At 41.1% G+C, this 27969-nt stretch overlaps 1 protein-coding gene across 4 annotated transcripts in view; it reads right to left on the reverse strand.

Moving 5' to 3' along the window:
* Window positions 1-27969, reverse strand: part of TAOK3 (TAO kinase 3) — a 178209-nt gene that overhangs the window by 5295 nt on the left and 144945 nt on the right. For all 4 annotated transcript variants that reach the window (XM_042962001.1, XM_042961999.1, XM_042962000.1 and 1 more), the window contains 5 exons: window positions 19893-20129; window positions 18046-18174; window positions 12531-12734; window positions 4777-5016; window positions 3097-3309 (listed from right to left, as the gene is read on the reverse strand). In XM_042962001.1, coding sequence (XP_042817935.1) covers window positions 3097-3309; window positions 4777-5016; window positions 12531-12734; window positions 18046-18174; window positions 19893-20129 — 1023 coding nt within the window. The remainder of the gene's footprint in view (window positions 1-3096; window positions 3310-4776; window positions 5017-12530; window positions 12735-18045; window positions 18175-19892; window positions 20130-27969) is intronic.

The raw sequence follows: 27969 nt of genomic DNA on the forward strand, positions 1-27969 counted from the left end.
ACCACAGCTTCTTGGTTTTTCCCTCCCTCCTCTCCCTTCCAGCCATTATACATGGGCTCACGTCTTCCTCTAACCTCTCTTCCTAAGGAATCTCGTCTATTCCCAAGGCTGCCATTACCATCTATATGCGGATGACTCCCACCTCTACCCCTCTATTTCAGACTTCTCTCCTGAGGCCCAGACTAGCTTATCTGGTCTGCTAGAGACATCTTCACCTGGATGGTGCCCAGGCCCTCAAGCTCAGCATGACTAATATTAGCTAATGATCATTCCCTTCCCTCTTCCCCAAGCTGCTCAACTTCCCTCTTTACCACAGAGATAAGTGGCACCACCATCTACTGTTTTGTTCAAACTAGAGACTGGGAGTCATCCTTAATCTACTTCATTCTCTGTGTCCACTCTGTTACTAAATGCTTTCACTTCCACCTCCTGCTTCTCTCTCAAATTTCATCACTTTCTCCATCCCATCCCCCCTTCCGGTCTAGCCACCACTTGCTCCTGCCCAGGTAAAAGCAGCAACTACATATACACCATCCCCTGAGATCCATCTGACCATCTTCCAGGCCATTCTCTGCCTGTCACTGGACTGATTGTTTAAAAATGCAAATCTGATGTCAGTCTCCCTTCCCTCCCCCCACCACTTAATGCTATTCTATGGCCTCCCATTGCTTTTAGAATAAAGAACAAAATCCTTAAGAAAACTTACAGGCCCCTGTGTGATCTGGCCCCTATTTACCCCTCCAGTCTTACTCTCATTTGGTCTTTGACTCGTTCTCTATATTCCAAACATAATGGACTCCGAGCTCTTCAGAAGCTCCTATCTTTACAAATACAGTTCCTTTTGCCTAGATGTGCTCCCTACACCTCAGTTTAAATACTCATTGTATCTGTGAGGCCTTTCCTGACTCTCCAGACGAGCCTATGCTCCTGATTACATTGTTGGCACATTGCACTTACTCTGCCGTTACACAGAGAGGACTCTTTCGACCTGCTTCCTCACTCCTCCATAAATCCAAGAAGACATGATTGATGACTGTCTTACTGTAGTACCCCAGGATGCCTAGGGCACGGTAGGGCACTCAATAAACACTTACTGGACGGACGGACGGACGGATGGATGAATGAATGAATGAATACACTGACTCTTACCCTCAACCTCACGTTTAAGCCTTTCCCAAATAACAGAAGTCCTCTTTCAACTGTCTCTTCCTCTAGCTACAGTTCTGTCTCCTGTCCTTCACTGATGAGCAGCTGGGAAAAGTAATCTCATTCGTTATAAGTTTCTATCTCACTTTATAATCACGTTCTTCAACGCACTATAATGTCTTTCACTCCCACCCCTCCACTGATTGTCTGTGACACTCACTGGACAAATCCACTGCTAGGTCTCTCTGCCACATTTGAAATGATCAGCTAGAAGCTTCTGTTCTGGTGTCTATGACATGCTCTCTCCAGTTCCCCTCCCACAATGACTGTTCACCTTCTTTGGTCTGCTTCTACTCTGCTCTCAAATGGTGGTGTCCACAACTCTTCCCTTGGTCCTCTTCCTAATAAAAATCTCCTGTCCCTAGAAGGACAGGGTATTCCCAACAGCTGCAACTTCCCTGTCTAACATAACACGGATGCCTAGTTATTTGTTTTGCCTACTAACACTCTCTTGAACTATAGATCTCTATCTCTGTACCTCTCTACCTGGATACCCATCTAGCTCAAATAACACGTCCACAACTTGGTCAATTATCTGCCCAGCATCCAAACTCACCCTTCCATTTTTCTATCTTGCTAAAATCATGACCCATTCCACTGTTATTAAACCTACCTCCCAAATTAGTCACTGAGCTCCATCTATTCTAACTTCTAAATATTTCTCAAATCCTTCTGCCTCCTCACCATCTCCAGGAGGATGTTCTCAGTTCAGGCTTTCAATAGTTTTGTTCCTGGGTTATAATGGTTTCCTAACCATCTCTTTATACCTACAGTTGCCACATTATTGCCAGTATGTTTCTAGACCATAAATCTGATCCTGTCACTTTCCTTCTTAAAATAGCCTTCAGCAGCTCTCCACTGTTAATAGAATGATGTCCGAACTCCTGACTTTTGAGGGTCTGATCCCCAACTATTCACCTGCTTCCCTTTATACTCCTGCCATAACAACTACTCATTGTTCTTCAAACGTGCTGTCCTGTTTGAGGCTTTGCATCTTTGCATTTACTGTTTCCTCTGCTGGGAATAACTTTTTCCTTTTCCGCCTGTTTGACAAACGATTACTCTTTAAGACTCATCTCATTGGGAAAACTTCACTGAATCACAGGCAAGCTCCCATCTTTGGGTTACCAAGACCTTTATGACCTCTCCAGTTTGGGCTCCCACCATCCTCCTTGAACTTTGTATTCAAACTGAAGTTCTTTCAGTCCCCAAATGCACACTTTCCATCTTTTGGGTCTTTGCCCACGTAGGCCCCTTTCCATGGTGCCTGTTTCCTTCAGTACATTCCTTCAAGCTCCTTGGCTCTTGCTGGGAAGGTTTCCCTAGACCACATTAGTTGTTCTTACTCATCCTCCCATAGCTCCCCATACCTCCCACTGCAAAGCACTTATTATGCTTTTTTATTATCGATTAATTATCTGACCTTTTTGACTAACAAATAGTGTGAAGACAAGCAACCTACTGTTGCTTATGACTCTCTCTGAGCCCAGCAGAGTGCTGAACACAGATGCTTAGTAAAAGTGTATTGAATGAATGTGTCTGTGTGAGTGTGTCTTATTCATTCGTGTCTGACACTAGTTGCACAATCTTTGATGAGTGAAAAAATGATATTATGTGCAGTATCTATCCCATCTTGCCCTCAAAGTCCCTATGTGCCACGGGTCTGATTTAGCATGTTATTCCTTGAGCTCTGTCTTACAAGACACACTCCAGCAAGTATCCACATTGGCTTGGCTTTATTCAGCGTCGTCACTTCCTCGGTTCTTTGGGCAGAAAAAACGCCAATATCCTAAATTTGTGCAAGAATCATCTTGGGAACAAAAGGCTGGATCTTGAATTTTCTTGATTCCCAAAGCTCTTGAAGGTGTGGCACCAAACCTAACCACTTACCGCTTGAGAAGCCATCATTTCATTTATACTCTGTTCATACTGCTCTGCCAAAATGGCAAGTTTTCGTGTCTGCTCATCTTTCAGTGTCTTTAAGATTGTTTTGTGCTCATTCTTTGGAGTAACTTCCAACTGGTGATTCTTGAGTGCTTTATACTGTTTGGTCTGTACTTTGCAAGTGTCCTGAAACTGTTTTTTGATTTGCATTTCCATGGCCTGTGCAGACAAAAACGCAAATACGTTAGTAAGTACAGAAAACTTCCATTGTAACAATACAATACAGGTGCTGGGACCCGTTGTCTTTTGGTGCAGGGACCCACATTGCTAGTCAGTAATGATGAAAATAATACATATGACAGACACAGATAAGAGTTAACTACCAGTACTTTCTGTCTTATATTAAATACATAGAAGTAATTTTGAATTTACAAACGGATTTAAAAAAATGAACCACTACAAGGAGATCACAACTCTAAGCAGATTGTAGAACTACTGAACTAAACTACGAAGCTTAGTTTGTTGAAAGCCTGCTCATTATTTTAATGGCTTCCTCATCAAAATCTTCAGTGTCTTCTATTGTTTGTTGTTTTCTCCCCTTATTATTTTTGGTCATCTCCCCCCGCCCAACCCAACCCATTTCCAGGTGAGAAAGGGGGTGGCAATGTACAAGCTGGCTGTCACTGCTCTGCATTTCCTTGACAAATCAACAAAGAACATCTGGGTAATACCTCACATCATAATCCAATGCCACTGGATTTCAGCCTAAGTGTAAAGGGAAAAGTGATTTTAGATTTCTTCCCCCATGAAGAAGTTAGACTTTCACGTGGCAATATCAAATATGCATTTTGGCAAGGAGGAGGTAGGCCGTATTACTTGAGTCCCGAAGGTGTTCATCAGGTTGCCTCATGGTCACACGTGCATATCACGAACACTTAGAGTTGCGATGACAGAGATCACTAATTAGACAGGGTAGGATTTGGCAGGTTAGGCAGGAGCATGGCCACTGTGGGGCTGGCCTTGTATCTCTGTCAACACTGACAGCGACCCCCTTGACATACAGCAATGGCTTAGTCCACAGAGCCTGTGAATCAGCAGTCAGCTAAAATTATCTGCAGGCAGTGAGGCCCAAAGGAATTCCAAATCTCTAGTGCAGGGTCTGGCACATGTAGATTCACTCTTCACTCCCATGCAGATGTCACTACTCAATCATACTCTTTCCTACCAAGCTTGGATGTAGCTTTAGTCTTTCTCAATATAGAGGCACTCAATGTAGTTACTACCAATAATCCAGCATGACAGATGACATCTCTCTGCCATACACCTGCTAGGTAACTTCCTCATCTCCTGGGATTAGAACCACGGGCTGCTGTCTGTCCGCAATTTACCATTTTAAAGAGGGCAGGACATGAAGGGGTCAGAGAAACTGCAGGCCATTATACAAAGAAACATGGAGAGATCATCCAGTACAATGGTTTCAAAGCAGCATCTCCTCAGGCGTTTGTTATATACGGCCTCTGTGCTTCACTTCTGGAGATTCTGATTCCGTGGGTGTGGGGCCCAGAAATTCGTAATTTTGAGGAGTTGCCCAGGCACATCCGACAGTCCTCCAGGCGCAGGGACTACGTAATCCAGCACAACTGTATCCTGGAGCACAAATAGGGAACCACTTCCGTTTCCTCTTACCTTTAAGTTTTTTGGCTGTTGCCGAAGTTCCATGACATGCTTTCTGTGCAGTTCCCTTTCTCGCCTCTTATTGTACTCCAGCTGGTTTTCCAGTTCAGTCTGGTGCTGTAGACGGATCAGGTCCATGCGTAGCTTCTGTAACGTGTGCAGCTGCCTGTACTCCAGCTCTCGCGTAGACTCATCATGTCGGATTAGCATGGCATGTTCCATCTCCTTCTGGGTCCTCTTTTTATTTAGTTCCTGCATTCAGGAGCAAAAGATACATGGCGAGAGGTGACTGGAGGTGAATTAGAAGGAATGCACCACTAAGCGAGAGATGGCGAGGAATCGCACTACTAACGGTCTCTTAATTAAGCCCATTAGCGCTCGGCAGCACGACTCAGCGAGATTAGATTAACTGTCCCTGGAGGTTTAGGTTCTGTTTGTGGGTCCATCACTTTACAAGATGGGCAACTTCACAGCCATCACAACTACACCAGCTGTAAAGTGGGATTAATTCCACCTGACCCCTTCTTATCTCCTAGAGCTGCCATGAACCCTCCTCAGGTGAGGTCTCCTGCTGAGATCTAAGTACATTTTTCTTCAGTTACACCACTGGTTCTCAATATGGGCTGCCCATTCAAATCACGTGAAGAACCTTTGCAAGTTTAAGATGCCTCAGTCCTACAACCTGAAGTTCTGATAACTGTCTGGGGTGGGACCCTGACATCACTATATTTAAGAGTTCTCTAGGTGAATCTAACGTGTAGTCAGACTTGAAAATCACAGACTTAAACTGGCAATGTCTGCAATACTCTTAGTTTTCTTGGGAAAAAAAAACCCCATTTTTGCATGTATTAGAAGTAGGCCAATGATCTGTTTTTTAAAATCTCAGAGTAGGGGCGCCTGGGTCACTCAGGTGGTTAAACACCCAACTTCGACTCAGGTCATGATCTCACGGCTAGTGAGTTCGAGTCCCATGTTGGGCTCTGTGCTGAGTGTGGAGCCTGCTTTGGATTCTGTGTCTCCCTCTCTCTCTGCCCCTTCCTTGCTCATGCTCTGCCTCTGTCTCTCAAAAATAAGTAAACATAAAAAAAAAAAAAATCTCAGAGGAAGGGCAGGCTGGGAAAAAACAGATGAGATCTCTCGTCTTCCATTTTTTCCATTAGTCTGTTTAATGATTTCTGGATCAAATCATTCTGTTCTTTCCAGTTCTACTCGTGTCTGTCTGTCTTTCTTTTCTTTTACTTTTTGTCCTGCCTTGTATGTTTGTTTTTCTGTCTTTAAGGGGGGAAAGAAAGAAAGAAAACTAGAAAAAAAAAAAAAGAGAGAGGTAGTCGGGTGATATCTTTTCACTCACCAGTTCAAGAATATTTCCTAAATGGCACCATATCCAAGATCTGAACCCTGTGCTCTGGGTACTTAAAAATGTTTACTAAGCCATGATTCTGTCCTCAACTTGCTAACACTCTAGTAGGGAAGTGTACTACACAGTTGTTGAAGTGCTATATGCTCAACTCACAGCCAAGTGAATCAATCCGTTTTCTCTCCTGGGAATTTGGAATTGGGATGCAGAGACAGCCTCTAAGTGTGGCTGGAACTGAGGGGCATATAAAAACTACATATGTGGTGGCCACCCACTGCTATGTGGGCTGAGGGTTAGAGAAAGCTGGACTTCAGAACATAAAGAATGAAAAAGAAGACAGACATGCGGGGAATATGCTGATGCCCGTATTCCTAACTGGTAAGCTGTCCTGTACACCAGCTGTATTATTGCTATTGGGTTTTACAAAATATTTCTATATTTCTGTAATGAATTCCCTGGTTTTGGCTTAAACGAGCTCAAATAAATTTTACTAACATACAGACAAAAGAACCTTAATTAACACAAGGAAGTAGGTTTTATGTATAAATTAAAAAAAAGAGAAAGAACAATGTTGAAAGTGGTAAGTGCTATAAAAGAGGCAAACTTTATGCTGTAAGATTTCTGCAGAGGTTGGTATTACTATTAGTTAAGAAGGTCAAGGAAAGAAGAAGGCTTGTGAGTTGGACTTTCAGTTAGAACAAGAGTGCCTCTCTTCTCTGATGGCATCCACTATGGGAGAAAATGCAAGTCATTTATTTTCATACAATATCAATAACATGTGTATATTGGTGTTGGTGAGAATATCTTGCATACTTGGGCCTTGTATGCATTTGAAGAGAAGTCCTTTAAACAGCACAGCATCTATTACTGGAGCAAAGTCCCTAATCACTCATTTGTTTATTCAACAAATATTTGTTGCACACGTCCTATGTGTCAGGCACTGCTGTAGGCACTAGGGATAGAGCCATGAACAAGTACATCCCCTCAGGGAGCATGTTTGCTAGTGGGGAAACATCTAAAGTATAAATGCAATTTGTATTTGTTTTAAGGGAAAAAGATAATCTCCTAGAGCATCACTCCCCATTCCCTCCTCATTTTGCTTTCCCTCGTTTTATTTTTCTTCTACCTGGACCATCAAATGGTCTTCTTTTAACAACCAATAACTGGCCCCTAGGTGGCACCAAAGGATGGCGAGGCCTCAGAGACTAAAGCTATTCTAGGCCAGTGACCAAGAGAAAAGCCAAGGAAAGCCCTTTAAATTGGTAGAGGTCCTGTTCCTAGATTACTATTTCATTTTTAACCTTTGAGTACCAGGTCTCCCAATACTGGACACTTATTTCATTACATGTTTTCCTACACTGAGAAGTCCAAAGTGAGTCTGGGCTGCCCAGAACCCCGAAACATATGGGGGGGACAAAATACAAGACAAAGCAAACAACACTTTCAGAAGAAATCAAACGGTTTCCTTTACGTCTAACGGGATGTTTCAGGATGCTAGCCACAGGATATCTGCATCAGAAATGCCAGGGCTACAGGTGACTGGTTTTAATAACATGGCACCCAGCTAATTCTGATGTGTTGTAAAGTTTGAGAAGTGACAGGAAAATATTCAGGGTGTATGAGTCAGTCATTATGTATGATGTTGGGCAAGCCTTTTAATATATGTTTTAGTTTCCTCACGTGTAAAGTGAGGATAGCAGTACCTACACCATGAACTATGATTCTTTGTGAAGAAATGAAAGATCATAAGAACATGCTTTGGAACATATTAACGTATCATTATTATTTTTCTGTATTCAGAAGGGAAAATGTGCATATAATATCTCAAATCTAGTGTTTATAAATGATTTAAAAAGTGAGAGAAACACGATAATGAATTCATACATCTGGGTTGCTGAGACATAAGTTGATAAGCTGCCATTATTATTATTATTATTATTATTATTATTTTGACTTTTTATGAGCCTATTGCTGTGCCTACATAAAAACGTGTAATGTGCTTTCAGTTTTTAAAGGTGATTTCTTGCATCTCATTCCATGCCCACTGCAACCCTATGAGGTGTTAAGATTGCAAGGACTTACCCCTTTTACCTATGACAGTAAAACATTTGGGAATTGAGAGACTAACATAAGATCATTCAATTTCCATAAAGCAGAACTAAGGCTAAAGCTCAGGTTTGGGGATTTTCAACAGTTCCCATTAAAAGATGTCCCAGAGAATGGTTTACGTTTTCCTGCGTTACACTGTCTTTCAGCCCGTGACACAATATTCTGAAGAATCCCTCTGTTCTGGCTAGACACGATGCAGAGGTTGTTTCATCTGTACAAATGACACAACGTACTGTGCGCCTGTGTGCACACCTTTAGCTCATACCAATTAAATAAAGTGAGCTGAACAAAAACAAAAACAGATTTAATGTACGAGTGATTTTGCCCACAACGCACTCCACGCCTATATGCCCTGGAGGCGGTTTAAGCTGAGAGACACGAGGGCCCCCTTTCCCTTGGCTCACATCACACGCTGTGTGCATCTCCCCAAGCTGAGAGAGAGCTTAGTGTCAAAACACATGTACTTTTCATACACCACGGCCCCTGAACACATCACCATACTATATAAGACCCTACATCCTGTGTAAGCTGTGAATCCAGGCCGTGTCCCATAATAAACCCTTCCCAGCCACGATCCAAGTGCTACTGACTTCTTTAAAGCGAGTTGATCTCGCTCAAGTAAAACATTTTGTCCTCATGCCCGATGAGGCTGAGTAAGAACTAGAGTTCAGACTTTTAATGGAGATGTTGTTAGCCTATGACATTTAACGCTTTCTTAGTTTCAGTTCTTGGTTTCATAACTGGTTAGAAAATACGAGCATCTGTGATGATAGAGGAAGAGGCTCAACCCACTCTATGGTGGTCCCTTTAAACGTTTCCATTAATTAAAAGGATTGCTCATACTCAGTTTTGGCAAAGAAACAGAAAGACAAGCGCTCTTTTTGGTGGGAGTAAAACCCCTAGAGGGCAGTTTGGCAATATCTATTAAAATTTTACATATATACACTGTGACCCAGAGACTCCACTTCTGAGGATATATCCTACAAAATATTTGCATATATGTAAAAAGATCTGTGTACAAAGATGCTCCCTGTGGCACTGTTAGTAATATTATAAAACGTCAACAAAATATCCACTGAGAAGTATGTCATTAAATAAATAATTTTATAGCCATACCCCCAGGGTTTACTATTAATGGTTAAAAAGAACCACATAGGGCTGTATGTCCTAGAGAGTAAATGAGAAAAAGAAAGAGAAGAGTTACAAAACAGTATACTAGACATTTTTGTAGGTTCAGTATCCATTTCCCTTCTCTTGTTAACAGGCTCCTCTTTTTGCTTGAGAAACTCCTCCACCCTATCTGTAATCAGAGAGTAGCCCTCCTAGGAATTTGAATCTGAAGCTGAAATGATACAAAGATTAAATATGGTGGGAGGAAATACAACCAAATGGCAGTGCTCTGAGGAATGTCCATTAGGCTCTTGCTCTCTAGGTCACAGAGTTTGCTTTTCCAGCTTGATTCTTCATCTTTTCCAGCTTGGTTCTTCACCGCTGTTATCTACCGCATATCCTTCCAATAAATTCCTTTCCACGCTCATGCAGCCAGAATTTGTTTCTATGGCTTGCAAATCAAATAAACCCACTGATACTAATGTAACCTTATTTTTGTAAAGTTAAAGTTTTATATAAGCTGAATGTATGAGTACATACATACAAGGAAAAAGAAATCTGGAAATACAGATGCCAAATTAATGGTAGTCAGGGTAGACACTGGGTGGCATGGGATTATCAAGAACTTTCACTACTCAACTATGTATTTTTCTGTGTTTGTCTTTTGTTTCAATGTTCTTGCATTACTTTTGTACATAAAAACTTAGACTCTTAAAAAAGTACCCTTATAAGAGTTATTCTTCACTCAGTTGATTAGAACCTGATTCTAGTGAAGTCACAAATAACATTCTCTATAACTTTTGAGGAATAATTTTCTTCTACAGCTTTTATTGGCACTGATCGTTCCCTTGGCTTTACACTTCTTCCAAATACGTGCTATCAGAATAGAAATAACTGCCAGATGAAAAGAATCCCAAACATCTTATTTCCAAATGGCTACTGGGCTTTTTCGCCTTCTAACAAATATGGCAACATGTCTAATATGGAATTAATCAGTTTCTTACTGTCACCTCTCTCTAGGCTTCTCTGTCTCTGACCAAATTTACATGTAACCACGCCTTGAACCCTAGAAATAACTTTGATTCTACCCTCATCTTTCCTCTCATATCCTACGGTATGCCAAATCCTGTTTATTTTATATTCAAAATACGTTTCAAATCCGCCTGTTGGACACGTGCCACCATCTTCTTTGTCTGTGCCCTATTTCCTACCACCTGATCACTTTGCTTGCAGTTTCTTCCCCCTAACCCAATGTTTCTCAACCTTCTTCTTCTTGTCTTTTTTTTTTTTTTTCTTTTTCCATTATCATCATTTTTATGTTTTCATCACCAGGAGCTTTCTAGGTTTTCCCCTCCCCTAAAAGGTGAATGAACACTACCTGATACACTGTATATCCCCGTATGTACTGTGGCCATTGTAATATCTGAGACCGCTCTCCCACAAGAGCCTGTGCTTACTCCCCCAGGGGCAGTACCACCCCCCACTGAGAATGCGTGCTAGAATCAATCTGTGAACTGCCATCAACCAAACTGGGCTAATCTCTCTAACGCACAGTATTAGCATATCACTCACTGCCTGGCTCAAAAATGTGCAGCGGTTTGTCTCTCTTCCAATGAGACAAGACAACACAGACAAAGGGCTTGGGCCTGGCTCATTGCATGTATTTGATAAATTTTAGTTTGCTCCATCCTTTTTCCCTCCCAGTTGAATGCTGCCCCCCAAGGAGCTCAGAAGGTACCGATGCTCATTCCATAAACGTGCCTTTGGTGCTTCTTTCCCTCGCGCAGACGAACACTGGGTTTTTCGCAGACTTTGATATTTTTACCATGCTAGCTCATTTGTGAGGGTTTCCCTGATTACTCCAGGTCACAACGATTTCTTACTGAACTTTGTATCTGCGACTGAGTCACATTCTGTGCTCATCTCAGTGAATAATGTCTTATTCATCCAGTTTCCCAAATTAGAAACTTTGAAGCCATTTTTGACCCCTCTCTCTCCTGAAATTCTTATGCCGTTTGTTTGGAATTACTGTCAGTTCTGCTTCAGAAATGTCACTCAGATCCAATCTCCCCCCATGCCTCTTCCAGGTGGACCTAGAGAAAGAACGTCCTGGCTGACCTCACTGTACTTGGCTTCTTCCTGCTGTAGCCTAGCCTCACCCTGGTGCACTAGGTCTTTCAAAGAAAACTCTCCTCACTCCCCTGCTGCAACCCCTAGGACGGTGATGCAACTGCCTTCAGGCTACAATGGAAATAACATGTCTTAACAAGGAAGGCACTCTGCATTCTGCTTCTGACTCCCCTTGTTCTGACATTCCACTTCGTACACCCCAAACACTCAGCTTCTCATCAGGCCCTGAGCCCTCTCAGCCCTTTCATGACTGTATTCCCAGGACGCTTCATTTATAGGTCCACTGTTGTACCTGACCTGTTACGTTGTAACCAGCCTGTCACATGTCTGTTTCTCCTCAGACTTAGGCTGCTGGAAGGCGGGATGTATACACAACAAGTCCGCAGTCCTGGCATCACCAGCACAACGCCTGGCACTAAGGTGGCCCCGGATGCCTGAATGACTTAACTGTAGAGCATCATACCGTCACTTTGTGTTTCACGTGCAGCCACAAAAACACAACTGTTTGACACGCAGGCTGAAGGCAGAAATTCTCTATTTTACTTCCTTTGATTCTCCACCGCATACTATAGCTTATAATAGGTGTTCGATAAAACTGTGACATTTATTTGGAAAATGTTGATTCCTCGTTCTGTAAATGGGCTTTCTTCTTCTACTCAGTGGTGAATTCATTCCCTGACTACTTTTGCATACCTGCTTTGGGTCAGGCGTGTCAATAAAGACTATAAACATGGGGTGCCTGGGTGGCTTAGTCGGTTGAGCGTCCGACTTCGGCTCAGGTCACGATCTCGCAGTTTGTGGGTTCGAGCCCCATGTCAGGCTTTGTGCTGATAGCTCGGAGCCTGGAACCTGCTTCGGGTTCCGTGTCTCCCTCTCTCTCTCCGCCCCTCCCCAGCTTGCACTCTGTTTTTCTGTCTCTCAAAAATAAGTAAACATTAAAAAAAAAAAAAAAAAGACTATAAACGTGAAGGATATAAGGCCGGACAAACAGACAGGGACGATCCTCACAAAGCCTACTGTCTCGTAAGTCAGGGACGGCGGTTATGAATGTAATAAATACCTCCCGAATGTTCTGCTGCTCCACCTCGTGCCGCTTGATCATTATTTTCCGCTTGAAGAAACGACAGTTTTTGTCGTAGTACAGTCTCTGCTGGGTGAGAAGGTGGGCTTCCTCTTCAGCCTGCGTGTGCTGCAAGTTCTCTTTATGCTTGGATATCCGCTCTTGCTTTTCTTTCTTGGGTGTGCTATGGTCCTCATTCATCTCCTTCACAAAAAGAGGAACAAAACAAAACAAAACAAAAAACTTGCTGGTCTCATCGAGCAAAGGAACTGATAGTTTCTTACAATATGGTAGATGAAATTGCTGGGAAAGCAACTGAGAACAAGGACAGGAATACTTGGTGCTGCAATCCTTCTCTCCCAACTTGCGTTTACTGATTATTTAAGTGCCAGGGAGGCCTGCTACTTCCCAGGTCTCTGGCTTCTCAGCCTCGGAAATAACCGGCTCCCTCATTCAATCAACATACACTTACTGAGTTCTCATCATGTGACAGGCACTGTGCAAGGCACAAGGATGCAATGGTAAGCAAAAGAACACGATAACCACCATCGTGGGGCGCCACAATGTGGAATCAGTAATTAATCAAAGAACCAGAGAAATGAACCGAAAATTACTGCCACAGATGCCGCGCAGGTGGAGGACTTGGTTCTACAAGGATGTTTATTTAAAAGAACCTATTTGAGGGGTGCCTGCGTGGCTCAGTCGGCTAAGCGCCAGACTTCGGTTCAGGTCACGATCTCACAGTTTGTGAGTTCGAGACCCGCGTCGGGCTCTGTGCTGACAGCTCGGGGTCTGGAGCCTGCTTGGGATTCTGTGTCTCCCTCTCCCTCTGCTCGCACTCTGTCTCCATCTCTGTCTCTCAAAAAATGAACACACATTAAAAGATTTTTTTTTTAAAGAATATATTGGATCTCGGTAAAAACTAAGCTGAAATTTGAAAAACTTGTAGGAGCTAACCAATGAAAGAGGAGAACGGAGAAAACTCTGGGCAGAGGAAACGGCATGTGCTAAATCAGGTGGGTTATTTGAAACATGGTGCAACTGAGGAGCGGAGAGAAGGCCCAGGGTGGTGGGTGCAGTGTGACATGAGATGAAGCAGGATCCTCAGAGGCCTCATAGGCCAAGTTAAGGACACTGATCTGTAGCACAGGAGAAAAGGATTTTATACATGTGGGAGTGACAGGATGAGATGCATCTCGAAAAGATAACCTGCTGCCATGTGGAGCAAGAGTAAAGAAGACAAGGCTGGGAGAAGCAGACAGATTTCACAGGCAGGAGGTAACTCTGCAAATGTCTCTAGTGTGAATTTCAGAAAGCATTCCTTTTTTTGTTAAGTTTGTTTGTTCGTTTATTTTGAGAGAAAGAGAGAGAATGCACACATGCACGGGAGGGGCAGAGAGAAAGAGAGCGAGAGAATCCCAAGCAGGCTCTGCACTGTCAGCGCAGAGCCCAATGCAGGGCTTGAACCCACGAACTGTGAGATCATGATCTGAGCCAAAGTCAGATGCTTAACCGACTGAGCCTCCCGGGTGCCCCAGGAAAAAAGTATCCTTTACTTGGTATGAGTGGGTAAATGAACCATTTCCAAAAGGACAAAATTCATAACTACTCTAGACCATAAGGGTAAAGAGAAGAAAGTGGGGAATTGGAACCCTTAAGATGTTACTTTACTCTATGGAGGAAGCAAGAAGACCATTTTTAGAGAAAGCACAGTGCACTCTTTTTTGTTCATATTGTTCATACCAACAGCTTGATCTATAAGATTTGGCTGACTGCTTAGTGAAAATCTCCTTCAAATGCTAATATCTATTTTACCTGATGTTTTGTGATATGGACATCAACACTATTTACAGTATGCTTGCCCTTAAACAAGAAGTCCTTGTAAATCAATTTTCAACTTTCCTGTCCTAGTGAAGTCTTGAGTGAAACAGCAGAGTCAACAAGAGAGCAGGCTGCATGGAGCATGGAGTAAACTGGGATCACATCAGCGAGGCTGGGTGACTCGTCTCCTGATGCCATGACTTCACTACTAGGTTTGGCATTAACCACTACATTGCACACCCAAATCCAAATGTGACCGTGAAAACGCACTCCTGGGGCACTTGCGTGGCTCAGTCGGTTGGGCGTCCGACTCTTGAGTTTGGCTCAGGTCATCATGTCACAACTGCGGGATTGAGTCCTGCGTCAGTCTGTGTGCTGAGTGTGGAGCCAGCTTGGAATTCTCTCCCTCTCCCTCTGCCCCTCCCTCGCTTGGGCTTGCTTTTTTGCTCACTCGAGCACTCTCTCTCTCTCTCTCAAAAACAAAAACAAAACAAAAAAACAAAAAACAAAAACAAGCAAACCTCACTCTAAAATCAAGAATAAATTCTTTCTGTAGGGAAGTGAGTGTGGCTTTAACATACAACATGAGGGATCCCTGTGGTGATGGAAATGTTCTGTGTCTTGACTATCAATGTCAATGTCTTGTTTGTGATATTGCATTACACTTGAGCAAGATATTACAGCGGGGGAAACTGGGTAATCGGTATACTGGATCTCTCTGCATTGTTTCTTGCAACTGCATGTGAATCTATAATTGTCTCAACATAAAAAGTTTACAAATTTCTAGTATTTTACAAATACTAGAAACTGTTATTATAAAATGTTATTGTTTATCAAAAAAAAAAAAGAATAAATTATTTCTGGACCATCTGTCATCCTGTATCGCTCACACCCCTGTCATCTATCAAACAGTGAGGATAATGGAGATTGTTCTGTCACTCCAAGGGCAATACCTTTAATATATCAATATCTAAATATACGTGCCACCTTACATAGAACTAAGCTTTACTTCATAAGGGGGATTAGCCTTGCACAGAAAGGCTTATTGAGGCTATCTCAAACTGAGTTTAGGCTTGTTTTTCTTCATGAGCGTGTTGAAAGGCTTATAAGTTTAGGCCTGTGGTTTCCTGCACTCATAAATCTGAGTACCAAAAATAGCCTATGCCTGAGGACTGAGTGAGGATTCTCAAATGCTGTTCTGTGGGAGAATCTTCTACAGGCTGAGTTCATGCAAACTCCAAATACCTTAGTGTTATAAAAGTTCAAAATGGTGGCTGCAGTCACAAAGTGTGGCCGCAGAAAGTGAGTGAACGCATAGTGTTAGACATCAGAATGTAACTGCAAATGAGAACATTTTAAATTTCTTAGGGAAAAGTCAATGTTATCCTGTGATCCAGTAACATCTTTCCATCATGATGTAATAATTAGGCTCAAGCAATAACTCAGAGAAAATAGACAGAATATGAACCTTCTTAGTTAGGCTATTTCTCCCTACAGTCTGGTTTTCTTTTCTTTTTCTTTTTCTTTTTTTTTAAATTTTTTAATGTTTATTGTTGAGAGAGAGAGAGACAGACAGACCATGAGCAGGGTAAGGGCAGAGAGAGAAAGACACACACAGAATCTGAAGCAGGTTCCAGGCTCCATGCTGTTAGTACAGAGCCTGATGCGGGGCTCAAACCCACGAACCGGAAGATCATGACCTGAGCTGAAGTTGGACGCTTAACTGACTGAGCCACCCAGGCACCCCAGTCTGGTTTTCTAGACCTTATAGTGTCAGAGATTTTTCCCAGTTAGGCCGTGGGGATTAAATACAAAATTCTGTCAGTCCCAACAATCACCAGTGGCTCATCTGGGCAGGACTAAAGATCCTGAGGCTCACCCCCACCCACTTGCTTTCACTTCCTAATTAAAAAAGAATTGGAGAGGAGGCTTGCTAAGTCCCATATTGTTCATGGAGACTATGAGCTTCAATAAATTATTTTACAAACTGAAAGAATGTCCCATACTGAATTTTATTAAACCTTAATACACCAGTAGTCTACAAACCAGAAATGCTAAGTCTTATGAGAAGGAAAGTCTAGGGAATTGTAGGCAATTCACCTATAAGCACTGGTGGGAGAACTGAAAAAATGTGAGCTTTCAGGTCACATTGCAGTTCCCCAGGAGGACTCTCCATGTCCACTAATGGTCCACAACCAAACTTTCAGGAATCAATCATTCATTTATCAGAGATTCACATGTACCAGGTGCAGGGATACAATCATGGGCAAGAAGAAAAAAAAAAAAAAAAAAGGATAACTGAAAACTAGTGTTATGAAATCAGAGGCACCTGTCTCGGTTGAGGCAGTCAGGAAACGCTTCCCTGGGGAAATGATGTTTAAGTTAAGGTATTAATAAACAATCCTAAGTCTTACAAGGAGGGGAGTAAGAATTAACAGCGGAGGGAAAGATTGGGGGTCGAGGGTGGGGGTGGAGAGAACATCCTGGTAAAAGAAACAGTCTTCTCCAAAGATCTTGGAGAAAAGTGGAACTTGATACATCTGAAGAACCAAAAGGTGACCATAGTGGCAGGAGCAGTGAAGAGTCAGGGGTAGAGAAAACAGGTGGGGGAACAGCGGTGTGAGACGACACTGGAGGGGAGGCTAGCAGCCGATCACTTCGGGATTTCTAGTATTTTGATCTATCCTAAGAGCAACGGGAAGCCAACGGACTGTTACAATCATGAGGTTGTATGATGAGACTTATGGTTTGAAAAGATCACTCTGGCTGAAGTGGCTGAAGAATAAACTGGAAGTCGGCAAGAATGGTTTAGAGTTAGATCAATGATTCTTAAAATCTGATGCCTGGGGGAGCCAGGGTGGTTCAGTCAGTTAAGCATCTGACTTTGTCTTCGATTCAGGTCATGGTCTCAAGGTTTGTGGGTTAGAGCCCCATGTCGGGCTCTGTGCTGACAGCTCAGAGCCTGGAGCCTGCTTTCGATTCTGTCTCTCTCTCTCTCTCTCTCTGCCCCTCCCCCACTTGTGCTCACTCTCTCTCTCTCTCTCTCAAAAATAAATAAATAAACATAAAAAAAAAATCTGATGCCTGGACTAGCAGCATCAGCATCACTTGGGAATTTGTTAGAAATGCACATCTCAAATTCCACCCAGACCTACTGAATCAGGAAATCTAGGGGTGAGTTAGCAATCCATTTTAATAATCCCTTTAGGTGATAAAAGTTTGAGAATCAGGGGCTCCTGGGTGGCTCAGTCGCTTAAAGGTCCAACTTTGGGTCAGGTCATGATCTCACGGTTCATGGGCTCGAGCCCCACATCAGGCTCTGTGCTGACAGCTCACAGCCTGGAACCTGCTTCGGATCCTGTATCTCCCTCTCTCTCTGCCCCTCCCCCACTCACGCTTTGTCTTTCTCTCTCTCTCAAAAATAAATAAACACTAAAAAAATTATTGAAAAAAAGACTCAATGACTTAGACTGTTGATCATAATGTAAGGTTAGTCAATTTTAAGTTCCAACCATTGTTTTTTTTTTTTTTTTAAAGATTTTATTTTTAAGTAATCTCTACACCCAACATGGGGTGTGAATTTATAACCCAGAGATCAAGAATCACATATTCCACCGACTGAGCCAGCCAGGAGGCCCTTAAATTCAAAGCACTCTAATGGCAAATTGGTGATGACAATTATTGGTACTCTTACCTCTTTTATTTTTTCCTTACAAATCTTATACTGCTTCTTCTGACTTTCCAAGAAAGTTGTCAAATCTTTCTTCTGCTGGGCCAAGATCTGTTGCTGGAACTTCTTTTCATCTGCTGCAGCTACCTTTGCCTGATAAAATGACATATACAATCTAGGATAAATTGTTCTTCACACAGAATTCAGTTGCCTGTATTCTCCAATGCATGAAAAGAGTCCATAAGCGCTGAATAATGTAATGTTTTTTGAACAAAGAATTAATAAAAAACAAAATAAGGAAATGCCTGCTCTGATTCTCTTGTATCTTAAAAAAATGGAAATGTTTACCATTGAAAAACATTCCCAACTATGGGAAAAATATGAAGGTAAGCCATAAACATGTTTTATTGAACACACACAAAATACATGGGATGAAAAGTGAACTAAGGATTATAATAAAAGTTTTTTTTTTTCTTTTTGTATTGTAGGTAGCTCACAGGTTAAATTATAAAAATGGATAAGTAACTATGGCCAGTTTTCTTCCAAGAACCTAACTCTAATTGATTAATTATTTCAACTATTGGATTTCTGGGTAGAGTCATCTCTAGTACAACAGGCAAAGCTAATAATACTTCGTTTTCTTAGGCACCTGCTACAATCCACAACAGTCAGACACTGGGACATTTTGAGGGCTCCCAAATGGATAGAACACAGACCAAATAAAAGATAACCCAAAAAACGTTGGCTCCTGAAAGTTACCAAATCTGTGTGTCAGGGGACCATTATGTCAGCACATACGTAAGATGAGGTACTTAGGAGACAGAGAAGGGATTATGCTTCATGGTTCTTTTTATGTATCTTTTCACCTTTAGCTTCCATTATCAACAGTTTTCCCATTATTAACAACTCTCTCTACATCTTTACCAAACCAAATCCCCAAGAAAGAGTCTGACTGGTTTATTTAACCAATATCATCCCTGTTTGGGCAGAGGTTTTTCAGGCCAGGCTGCCTCACAGCTTGATGGCTGTTGGGGGAAAGCTGCTTCTGCAGTTCTGATGTTCCCTTCCATGTGGAGAAGAGCTTAATTACCAAGACACCCCTGGCACTCTGTCCCCAGTCACTCCATTCCCAGAGAGCACACGTTCACCCCTGCTTTCCCACACTATGTAAGTCTTACAGGGGGTGGCATGGAAGGCGACTGGTTTAGTGCTTCCAGTGCCTAGATAGGTGAGTCTGTTTAGTTCTGTCCAGTATTATTAATGCATTTCCCTTCAGACATAAATCACTTCTCCCATTTAACACTTAGCAGTAATCAAAGTCATATTTTGATTCTCTGCCTTACTCTCTCCTCTGTTTTAAAAATTGGTTTAGGACCTGGGTGGGGAAGAGAGATGTCTCCTAGAAGATGTAAGCAATGGCCAGGTTAATTACTCGCTGCCATTGGTCAGGTGCCCATTCCTAGTCCAGTGAAGCCAGGGACTGTCACCACTAAAAGGGACTATTTGTAGGGCAGTTTTCTTTTGAAGAGGACTGTGGGTGTGGCAGGCACAGTGGCAGGTCTTAACTCTGCAAGTTTCTGTAGGATAGAAGTCCCTTGTTTCTTTTTATTTGTACCCAGACCCCCTCAAGGGATTGACTCCCAGAATGCATTTGCATAGACAAGAACGTAACATATACCTGCAGTAACTGTTTTAACTTTTATTGACGATTTTAAGTAGCCCCACAAAACCTAACTCCTCTTAACTATCACCACAAAGCAACATTGTCCCTCCAACACCAAAAAGCACACCTCTCCTGCCTCCTGCTCGCGTGAGGCCACTGGAGCAGGCTTGGCCCGGTTACAGCACAAGGCAGGAGCGTGCACACTGACCTCCTTCTCTATGATAGCCACTTGCTTCTTGGCCAGCTTCTCCAGCTCGATGGACGAGTTGTTGGCATGCGTCTCCACCTCCTTCTGTAGCTTGAGGCGGTGCTCGTCCATCTCAGCCTTCAGCTTGTTCTCCAGGGCGATCAGCTGCTTCTGGTGCTGGCGCCGCATCCGCTTATAACCTGACATCTGTTCCCGCAACTCGTTCTCCTGCTCATGCTCATGGATCTGTCGTGTAACCTGATTTGGGTCGGGGAACAGAACTCAGGTAACCAGATTCATGGAAGACAAACTTTCAGGCAAAGTAGAGAAGCCCTCTGGCATAATTCTATCACTGCCACCATCAACTTACCTATTGGCTGAATGCTCACCTGTACCAGGTGCTATTTTGTATGCTCTTTATATTCTTGATCCCTAATCCTGAAAACCATCTCATTCACGCACTCATTTTACTCATTAATGAGGTAGGTGTTACCACCCCCAATTTGTAGATGAAGAAATTGAGACTTGAGGGAGTTCGTTTATTCATTCAGCCGAACTATATTTACATATTTTTGATATATCATGATACGTATCCTCAAGGTCATATAGCTAGTAAGGCACAGAGCTGGGATTCAGACCCAGGTCTGTCAGGTTCCAGAGTTACACTATTTCTACTACACCAGGATTCCTCAACCTCAACACTATTGACAATGAGCTGGATGATTCTTTGAAGGGCTATCCTTGCATTGTAAGATATTTAACAGCATCTCTGGCCTACCCACTAGATGCCAGCATACCTCCCAAGTCAAGACAATCAAAAATGTCTGTAGACATTGACAAATGTCCCTTGGGGGGCAAAATCCCTCTGGTTGAGAACCACTGCATTATATCCGACTGCTTGTTTTTAAAGATCATGTCTCTAATAGGAATTTTGAGTATATTCCTAAAGTTGAACAAGATTTATTCCTGATTCTTAATATGAATGAGGGAGACATGGAAGGTGAAAGGAGAGAGAGGGAGGGAGAGAGAGGAAGAGGAAGAGACAGAGAGAGAGAGAGCACACTCTCCTCTTTTAAATCCTCTGTCTTCCACCTCCCCTTCCCCCAGAAGAGATGTCAGCAAATTACAATATATTTATTTACTTGCTCTCCTAAAGAAGAGAAAGCATTTCTATAATTTTTAGGTGGCTACTTTTCTTAGTAATTTTTCCTTCACTCAAGTGAATATTCAAGAAACTCAAGATTGCAAATATAAGTTTGGGCATCTCTTGTTTCTTTCTATTAAACCTTTTCTGATTTTCCACTCCTTCCTTCAATATGTCACCCCTCTTTATTTTCCTGTGAGATTCTCTGCTCACTTCATTCTCATCTTTCCTGTTTTAGGGAAAAAAATTAATTATAAAATTATAACTTCAGCTTTGTTTTTCACTAGTAATTTAGTCACTCCTATCTACTATAAGCCAATTCTCCCCAACCTAACCCTTAAACAAGTTTTACTAGAAATTTTTGTGCTATTAATTCTCTTTACTATTTTCAGTTTATAGGTCAAAGTGCATTTTGTACAAAGAACAGTTTGTTTCTTTGCTCCTTTCAGAAGGTGTCCCTGCATACCAGACTGAGTCCTTACTATCAAGAGAGTGCTGTTCTGTAACTGGATAGTATTATCAAAGTATACCATTAAACATTAGCCGAACTTTGAAACCTTTCCAGCTGAAACTAACACTAGGTTTCATATTCATTTCTCTTTTCTAAAGGACAACCCTCTTTAAAGTATGAAGAACATAAGAGCAGAAGATATTTCAAGACCAAAAAAAAAGGACAGCATCACCAAAGGGGCACCTAACACTCTAAAGGAAATTTATTTTGTCATCACAATATCATGTTTCTTTTTAATGGACTATTTCATGATAAAAGGAAAGAAAGAAATCATTTGGAATATATGTGTATATTTCACTTCCTCATGTTTGTGCCTTTCTGAAGTTCAACTATCAGGAAACAACAATTCCAATCAACAGAAAGGATCCCATTTAGTCCTTTCTGAATTTACTTGTTTTTCATACAACTATGGCAGTAAAGTGTCTGTTCTAGGGTAATTTGCATTTGAGATATGTATTATCCCTAAACTTATTTTTTCGCGTTAGTATTCCTTCTTTAATCAGATTCCCAAAGCTGAGGCATGGCACACCCTAAAGCTATCATGACACATTTAAAACTTGCCAGCAGGATGTCTGACTAGCTTGTGGTCAAATAGTCTCAGGATGGGTGTTTCCCTAAACCAGGCACGTAAAGATAAAACGGAAATGAGTTGTGTCAGGAACATTTTCTATCCTAACTGGTGAGTGACTGCCTGTGAAAAGGGTGGCCACACTGCACACCAGATCACACAAGTATGTGGCAAAGACAAATTACAAAGCTCAACATGCTATCATTTACATCACTGAGGTTCTGGAGAAACACATTGCTTCTAAATGCTTCCTGAAATTTGGATAATCACCTTCTTAAACTCCTAATATCGCCTTCCATTTGTTGCAACAAAACTTTCTACGTTTCGACGTGACTGCCTTCTTAGGCACATAGAGAGATACTGAGTTTTAGAATTCCATACTCAAGCAAAGTAGACAAATTTAAATAAAAGTATGGCCAGATGTTTTATGTATGAAGTCTAATGTGATACATAAAAATATTTTTATCTACAGTTATGTACACCTGCATGTTTTAAGTTTATACTGGGTGTCTTACGAATATACTATTTGATCAGAACAAAAAAATCACTCATAATTTTAAATTTTATCATGCTATACAGTTTACAATGTCCTTTCACATGTAGTTTGCCTCTTTAATTTTTATAAAGCCTAGGATTTGAACTGAGATCCTATGGTTCTTGAATTGCCTGAGGAAGTCTACCTCATCAAGGCAGAAAAGAATGAACTTTCTGTTATTAAGTAATGGAAGGAATCAACACCCCCAAAAGTCAAAGCTGGAGAGAGTGGTAAGTCTAAGTTACAAGCTGAATAAGTCTGAAAATGAAAGAAAGTTATAGGAATGTAGTGACTGTAGTAGTTTTTATAATGCTAGTTTCAAAACTGTGATTGACTAATAGTGGGCAGTAGCATCTTGCCATGCCCAGTAGGGTCCTTGGACACAAATCTCATTCTCTCCCTTACTATATAACTGACCTTGGCCAAATTACTTAACATCTTGAAGTCTCCCAAGAGGAGCCACTGCTATGATGAGATCACTAGTGGGATAACACTTGTGCCCAGCAAGGTGTCTGACACACAGATGTCTGATATATGCTGATTCTCTTTCTTGTCCTGCCAGGGTCTGAGCAGTATGTCTCTGTTTCCCTCCACCAAGCATTTCCAGTGATGCGGACATAGATCAGAACAAGTAGATCCAAGAGAAAGGGGAAGTCTAACAATAAAACTGTACTGGTTTTATCCAGATTGTGGCTTATAAAATAAGTATGTATAATTTATGAAACTGAATTATTAACCATTTCACGTACCTGGAGTAATATATAAAAGTTAAGAGCCATAAAGTTAGACTGCACTTTTTCCGGAAAATTTCTACAGTCATTCCATCTACCTTATTTAATTCCAGCAAAAATTTGGACCTAAAACACACTACTTCATCCAAAGTGTGCTATCTGCCTACCAAGTTCAGAACACTGCACTAGAGGGCTAATAAACAACTTACTGAACATAAAAGAGAAGCACGGTGGCTGGTAATGTTACCCTCTTAAGAGATCAAAGCCAACTTATGCAATCAAAATAATACATATGATATTTATGATAAAAACTGGTCACCTCAGCTCTTAGAATAAATGAAATTTATAGCAAATTCTTAAAAAATAATACAACGGGTCACATTTTGACATTAGAAATTTGACACCCCCCTCTTTAGAATACCTAGGGAAAAAACATTTTAAATTCATACCAAAATTGATGATGGATAATAGGCAATTCTGCCTTACACATAAACACTGGCATGAAGAACTTTGAAATGTACACCTGCAAATCCAAATTCTCCTGTGATAGCACAACTGGAAGAGACTTCACTCATTCACTTGTTCATTCATTCATTCAACATGTTTATTCAGAGAGTTTGGTCATGGGAGTTGGGCATATAGACTGGGCAGCATAAGTGAAAAAATGGTATCAGTAATGATCTTAGTGAGATTAAGAAGCCGAGAGAAAGGAAAGAGGAGCTACACAATATTCTGATAAGCATCCTCTGGTACACTTATACTATCCAGGAAGAGGACACATCTTCAAGCATTTAGAAACAGAACAGTGGGGCTGATGAAAGGTGAAACAGCATTTACTGCAGAGGCGCTAATATTTTTATGCTCGTCTATCAAACTCATTCAGGTATCCAATTCTATAATTAGCTGAAAATTAGGTTGCGTTTTGAAAATCAAAATGAAAACTCCATTTTTATAAGAGCTTTTCTATTAAATCTGGTAAAACTAAAGTAAAAGAATCCATATTTGTTTGCATGGATAGAACAATAATCATTTCTGTCTACACGCTTTCCTAGAGATTAGAAACTAAGAGTTTTGTGCCCCTGTCCCTAATGTGTATTCTTCTTCTTCTTCCTCTTTTTTTTTTTTTTTTTAAAGTAGGCTCTACGCCCAACATGGGGCTTGATCTCACGACTCCAAGATCAAGAGTCACATCCTCTACCAACTGAGCTAGCCAGGCACCCCGGCCCCCGGCCCAAATGTGTATTCTAACATAAATTTACCTGTGTAGTAAGACCACTCATTCCAGTGAGAATTCCTTCAGAAGATCAAAATCTGAATTGTTTGATAGATATGGGCTTGGTGCTCTTTATATTAACATCGACTATGGGAAGGAACTACCATATGACCCAGGACATTATGAAATTTTAAGAAATGACATCAGATGTAACAACAGCTGAAAACACTCTCATGGGTTACTAATCCAATTAAAATATTAGGATCTCCATTCACCAGTAATAAAAACTTAAGGAAGGCACATTTCAAAGGCCCAATAAATCAGATGAGAAATTCTGAAGAACTATACAAACAACTCCTTTCTCCAGATAATGAATCAGTCCAATATGAACTTTCTTACAGGAGAAGAAAAAGAAAGGATGAAATAAAAAAGGTTCCATGATATGCCCTTCTTTTTCCTAGTTTTTCAAAATAAGGTCAATCATCTCTGCCCTTCAATGATTATAATACAAATATACCTGATTCTAAAGTTTCCTCAGGGTTTCTTCTGCTGTCTAGGTTCACAGTCCTTGCTCTTCCTTTGTTACAAACGTAATTGTGCAGCGGTGCATAAGAACACAAAAATCTCAGTGTTAAGGGGCCAAAATGGTACAAACATCTAGCAGTAAAAGCCTGTAGCCCATGGACTGCATACACTGGTCAATAACCCCATTCAAAAGCACAATGTACAAAAAAATGCCAAGGGCAAAAACCACAGGTGTAGGCCTCTTTAAGGTTTATGTAGAAGAGGTAGGCTGATAAAACAAATTTAATGAATATAAAATTTTTTGTCAGTTTGCAAGTCTGTCTGAAATATAAACTCATTATCTATTTATTTATGTATTAATTGAAAAAAATAATTTCTACATTCCTTTTTCTTTTTGCTGTTCACTTTTGAATCACTCTGTGACTTGCCAGCACTTCTATTTAGAAGACTGTAAAGAGTTAAACCAAAATCAATCAATCAACATAGTATTGCTACCAATCATGGGAAGTGAAGGGAGGTTTCAACAATGACTTGATTGTTCGTTATACTGGACTTTCATTTTCTCAGCATCTTGCTCCTACCTTTATGTCATTTAAGTAACTTTAGTCCTTTTCCTTTGAGCTGAGATCCATGAAAAGCAGTAGGGTTCATGATCTACTTTTAAAATTTGGATACTTCTTTTTGATATTCCAGTGCCCTGACTTATACATTCCTATTGGACTATTGGAATTAACCTTTAAAACAACATAGGTCGTAGAACTGTAGTACTTGGTAAGATACATTGAAATATCCATACCAATAATTAGATTGTCCAAAATGAGACATGGAACTGTGTCACCACTTTCACACCACTTTCCCCTTCTAATCATTCATTTTTCTTCTTTAAAAACCATTGGATGCAAATACCACTGACCTCTAATAAACTTCCATCAATCCCACCATGACTCCCAAAGCATTACATTTGGAGAGGGCTTTCTGCATACAACAACTTATCTTGCAGCTACTGCAACAGCCTATCAGCTACTCAGCTTTTCACTTAATATAGGGGCAGGGAGCCTTTTAGCAAATCCAAAGTCCATGAGAGACTGATCTCAGCTGTTCTCTGTCTGGGCACTAGGAAGCCTATAGGATTCAGAGGGGTTCCTGAGGACTTTGCCCATAGTCCTGAGGTGGCCTAGTAGGGAAGCAGAGAAGACGACTGCGATGGCCGATAGGCACAAATGTGAACTTCAGATCACTGTGGCATGGCAGTAGTAACATCACATTCGGAGGTAGGAGAGGTCATGAATATGTGATGTGAGAATGAGGGTGTGGCAGGGGACAAAAGGAGAGAATCTGTCCCAGACAGGGGGGAAATCCACTTGGTATAATGTTTGTTTCATATTCAAAACCTGCTTCTGGTGCTCTCTCAGTGGCTGTTCACCATTTCTCCTCTTATTTCAACATGAGCATGTCTGGATAGACATACAAGTCTCACTAGAGTCGGTGGTAAGTAATAATATTACATAAATAACATATTTTTTTGGTCAGGTATCATAACATGAAGCTATTTATTAACAAATTCATGATGCTTTATGTAGACTCAGAAGCATGTCTTTTAGGTGCTTAGCAATCATTAGCAAACACAGAATGGACATTTTTAGATCTCTATTACACAGTATAACATTCATTTAAATGAAAAATTGCCCATTAAGGAGATTACAAGAAACTTCTACACAAAGGAACTTAAAGGCAGGCTTACTGATAAGGAGTCTCAATTAAATTGCTTGCTTTTAGACAGCAGCAGGCACAGCCATATGTAGGTGCTTTAACTTCCATTTTCCTTAGATTTATTTATTTATTTTAAGATGATAATCCATTATCCATTCCAAAGATAATCGAAGCTTTTGAAAGACTTGAGAGATAAAAGTGGAAATCAGGTTTAAAAAATAGGACAAGAAAAACAATTTCTGGGTCGGCCTCGGATGATGTCATCATAGGTTCTAAATGTAATAGCCAGGCAGTACACACGAACTCTTTCTGCCCATGTGACCTCTAGCATCAATCTGGGCAAAACAATGAATATTTCAGTAATTTTTTGGCCGTGAAGGGAGATTCAGAAGCAAAAGATTAAAGAGAGTTTAGAGTGCCAAGGGTGAAGCGGTGTGTGTGTGTGTGAGTATGTGAGCGCGCACGCGCACGCGTGGGGGGCCAAGGGGAGGAGGCATGAAAACTAACTCTTCCAGCACACACCCCTTTTGCTACTACAAGGGCATCCAGCAATCACATTTGCAATAGTAAAAATGCTGAAGGATCCTACAGTATCCCTTCTTCCACAACCACCCCTATCCTCTCCTACAAAGCCCTTCTTGCTTTATTGGTGCCACGGAATTCTTCAGGGGTTAAATGGGGAAGTGCAGCCACTACCATTGTTGCAATAAATAAATGAATGAACCAGAACGAACCAGCAACTCGGCCCTGGGAAGCTAGTATCTTATTTTCTACAATTACATCCATTAACCAGCAATGATATATTTGAAAAAATATATTGTGTTTTATCTTTTGATGTGTGTGTATACATTACAGACACACATGCATCTATACAAAAAGAAGCATAGTGCCCTGCATACACATACATCAAATACCTTTAAAAAAAATTTTTAGCGTTATTATTTCAATGAAAAGACAAATAGCTTTTAAAAAATTGGATAGGTTAGCAACTTCATCTCAAAGGCCTTTTATTTTGCATATACAGCATATATAAATACACACACACACACACACACAGATTTTTTTTTTTCCATGCCGTAGACAATGCTAAAATATCTGAGATCAGGTTGCCATGCCAACAGATTTTTTCTAAAATGAATAAAATTATTAGGAGGGAGAAAA

Source organism: Panthera tigris, chromosome D3 (genome assembly GCF_018350195.1).
Source record: "Panthera tigris isolate Pti1 chromosome D3, P.tigris_Pti1_mat1.1, whole genome shotgun sequence".
Taxonomy (NCBI): domain Eukaryota; kingdom Metazoa; phylum Chordata; class Mammalia; order Carnivora; family Felidae; genus Panthera; species Panthera tigris.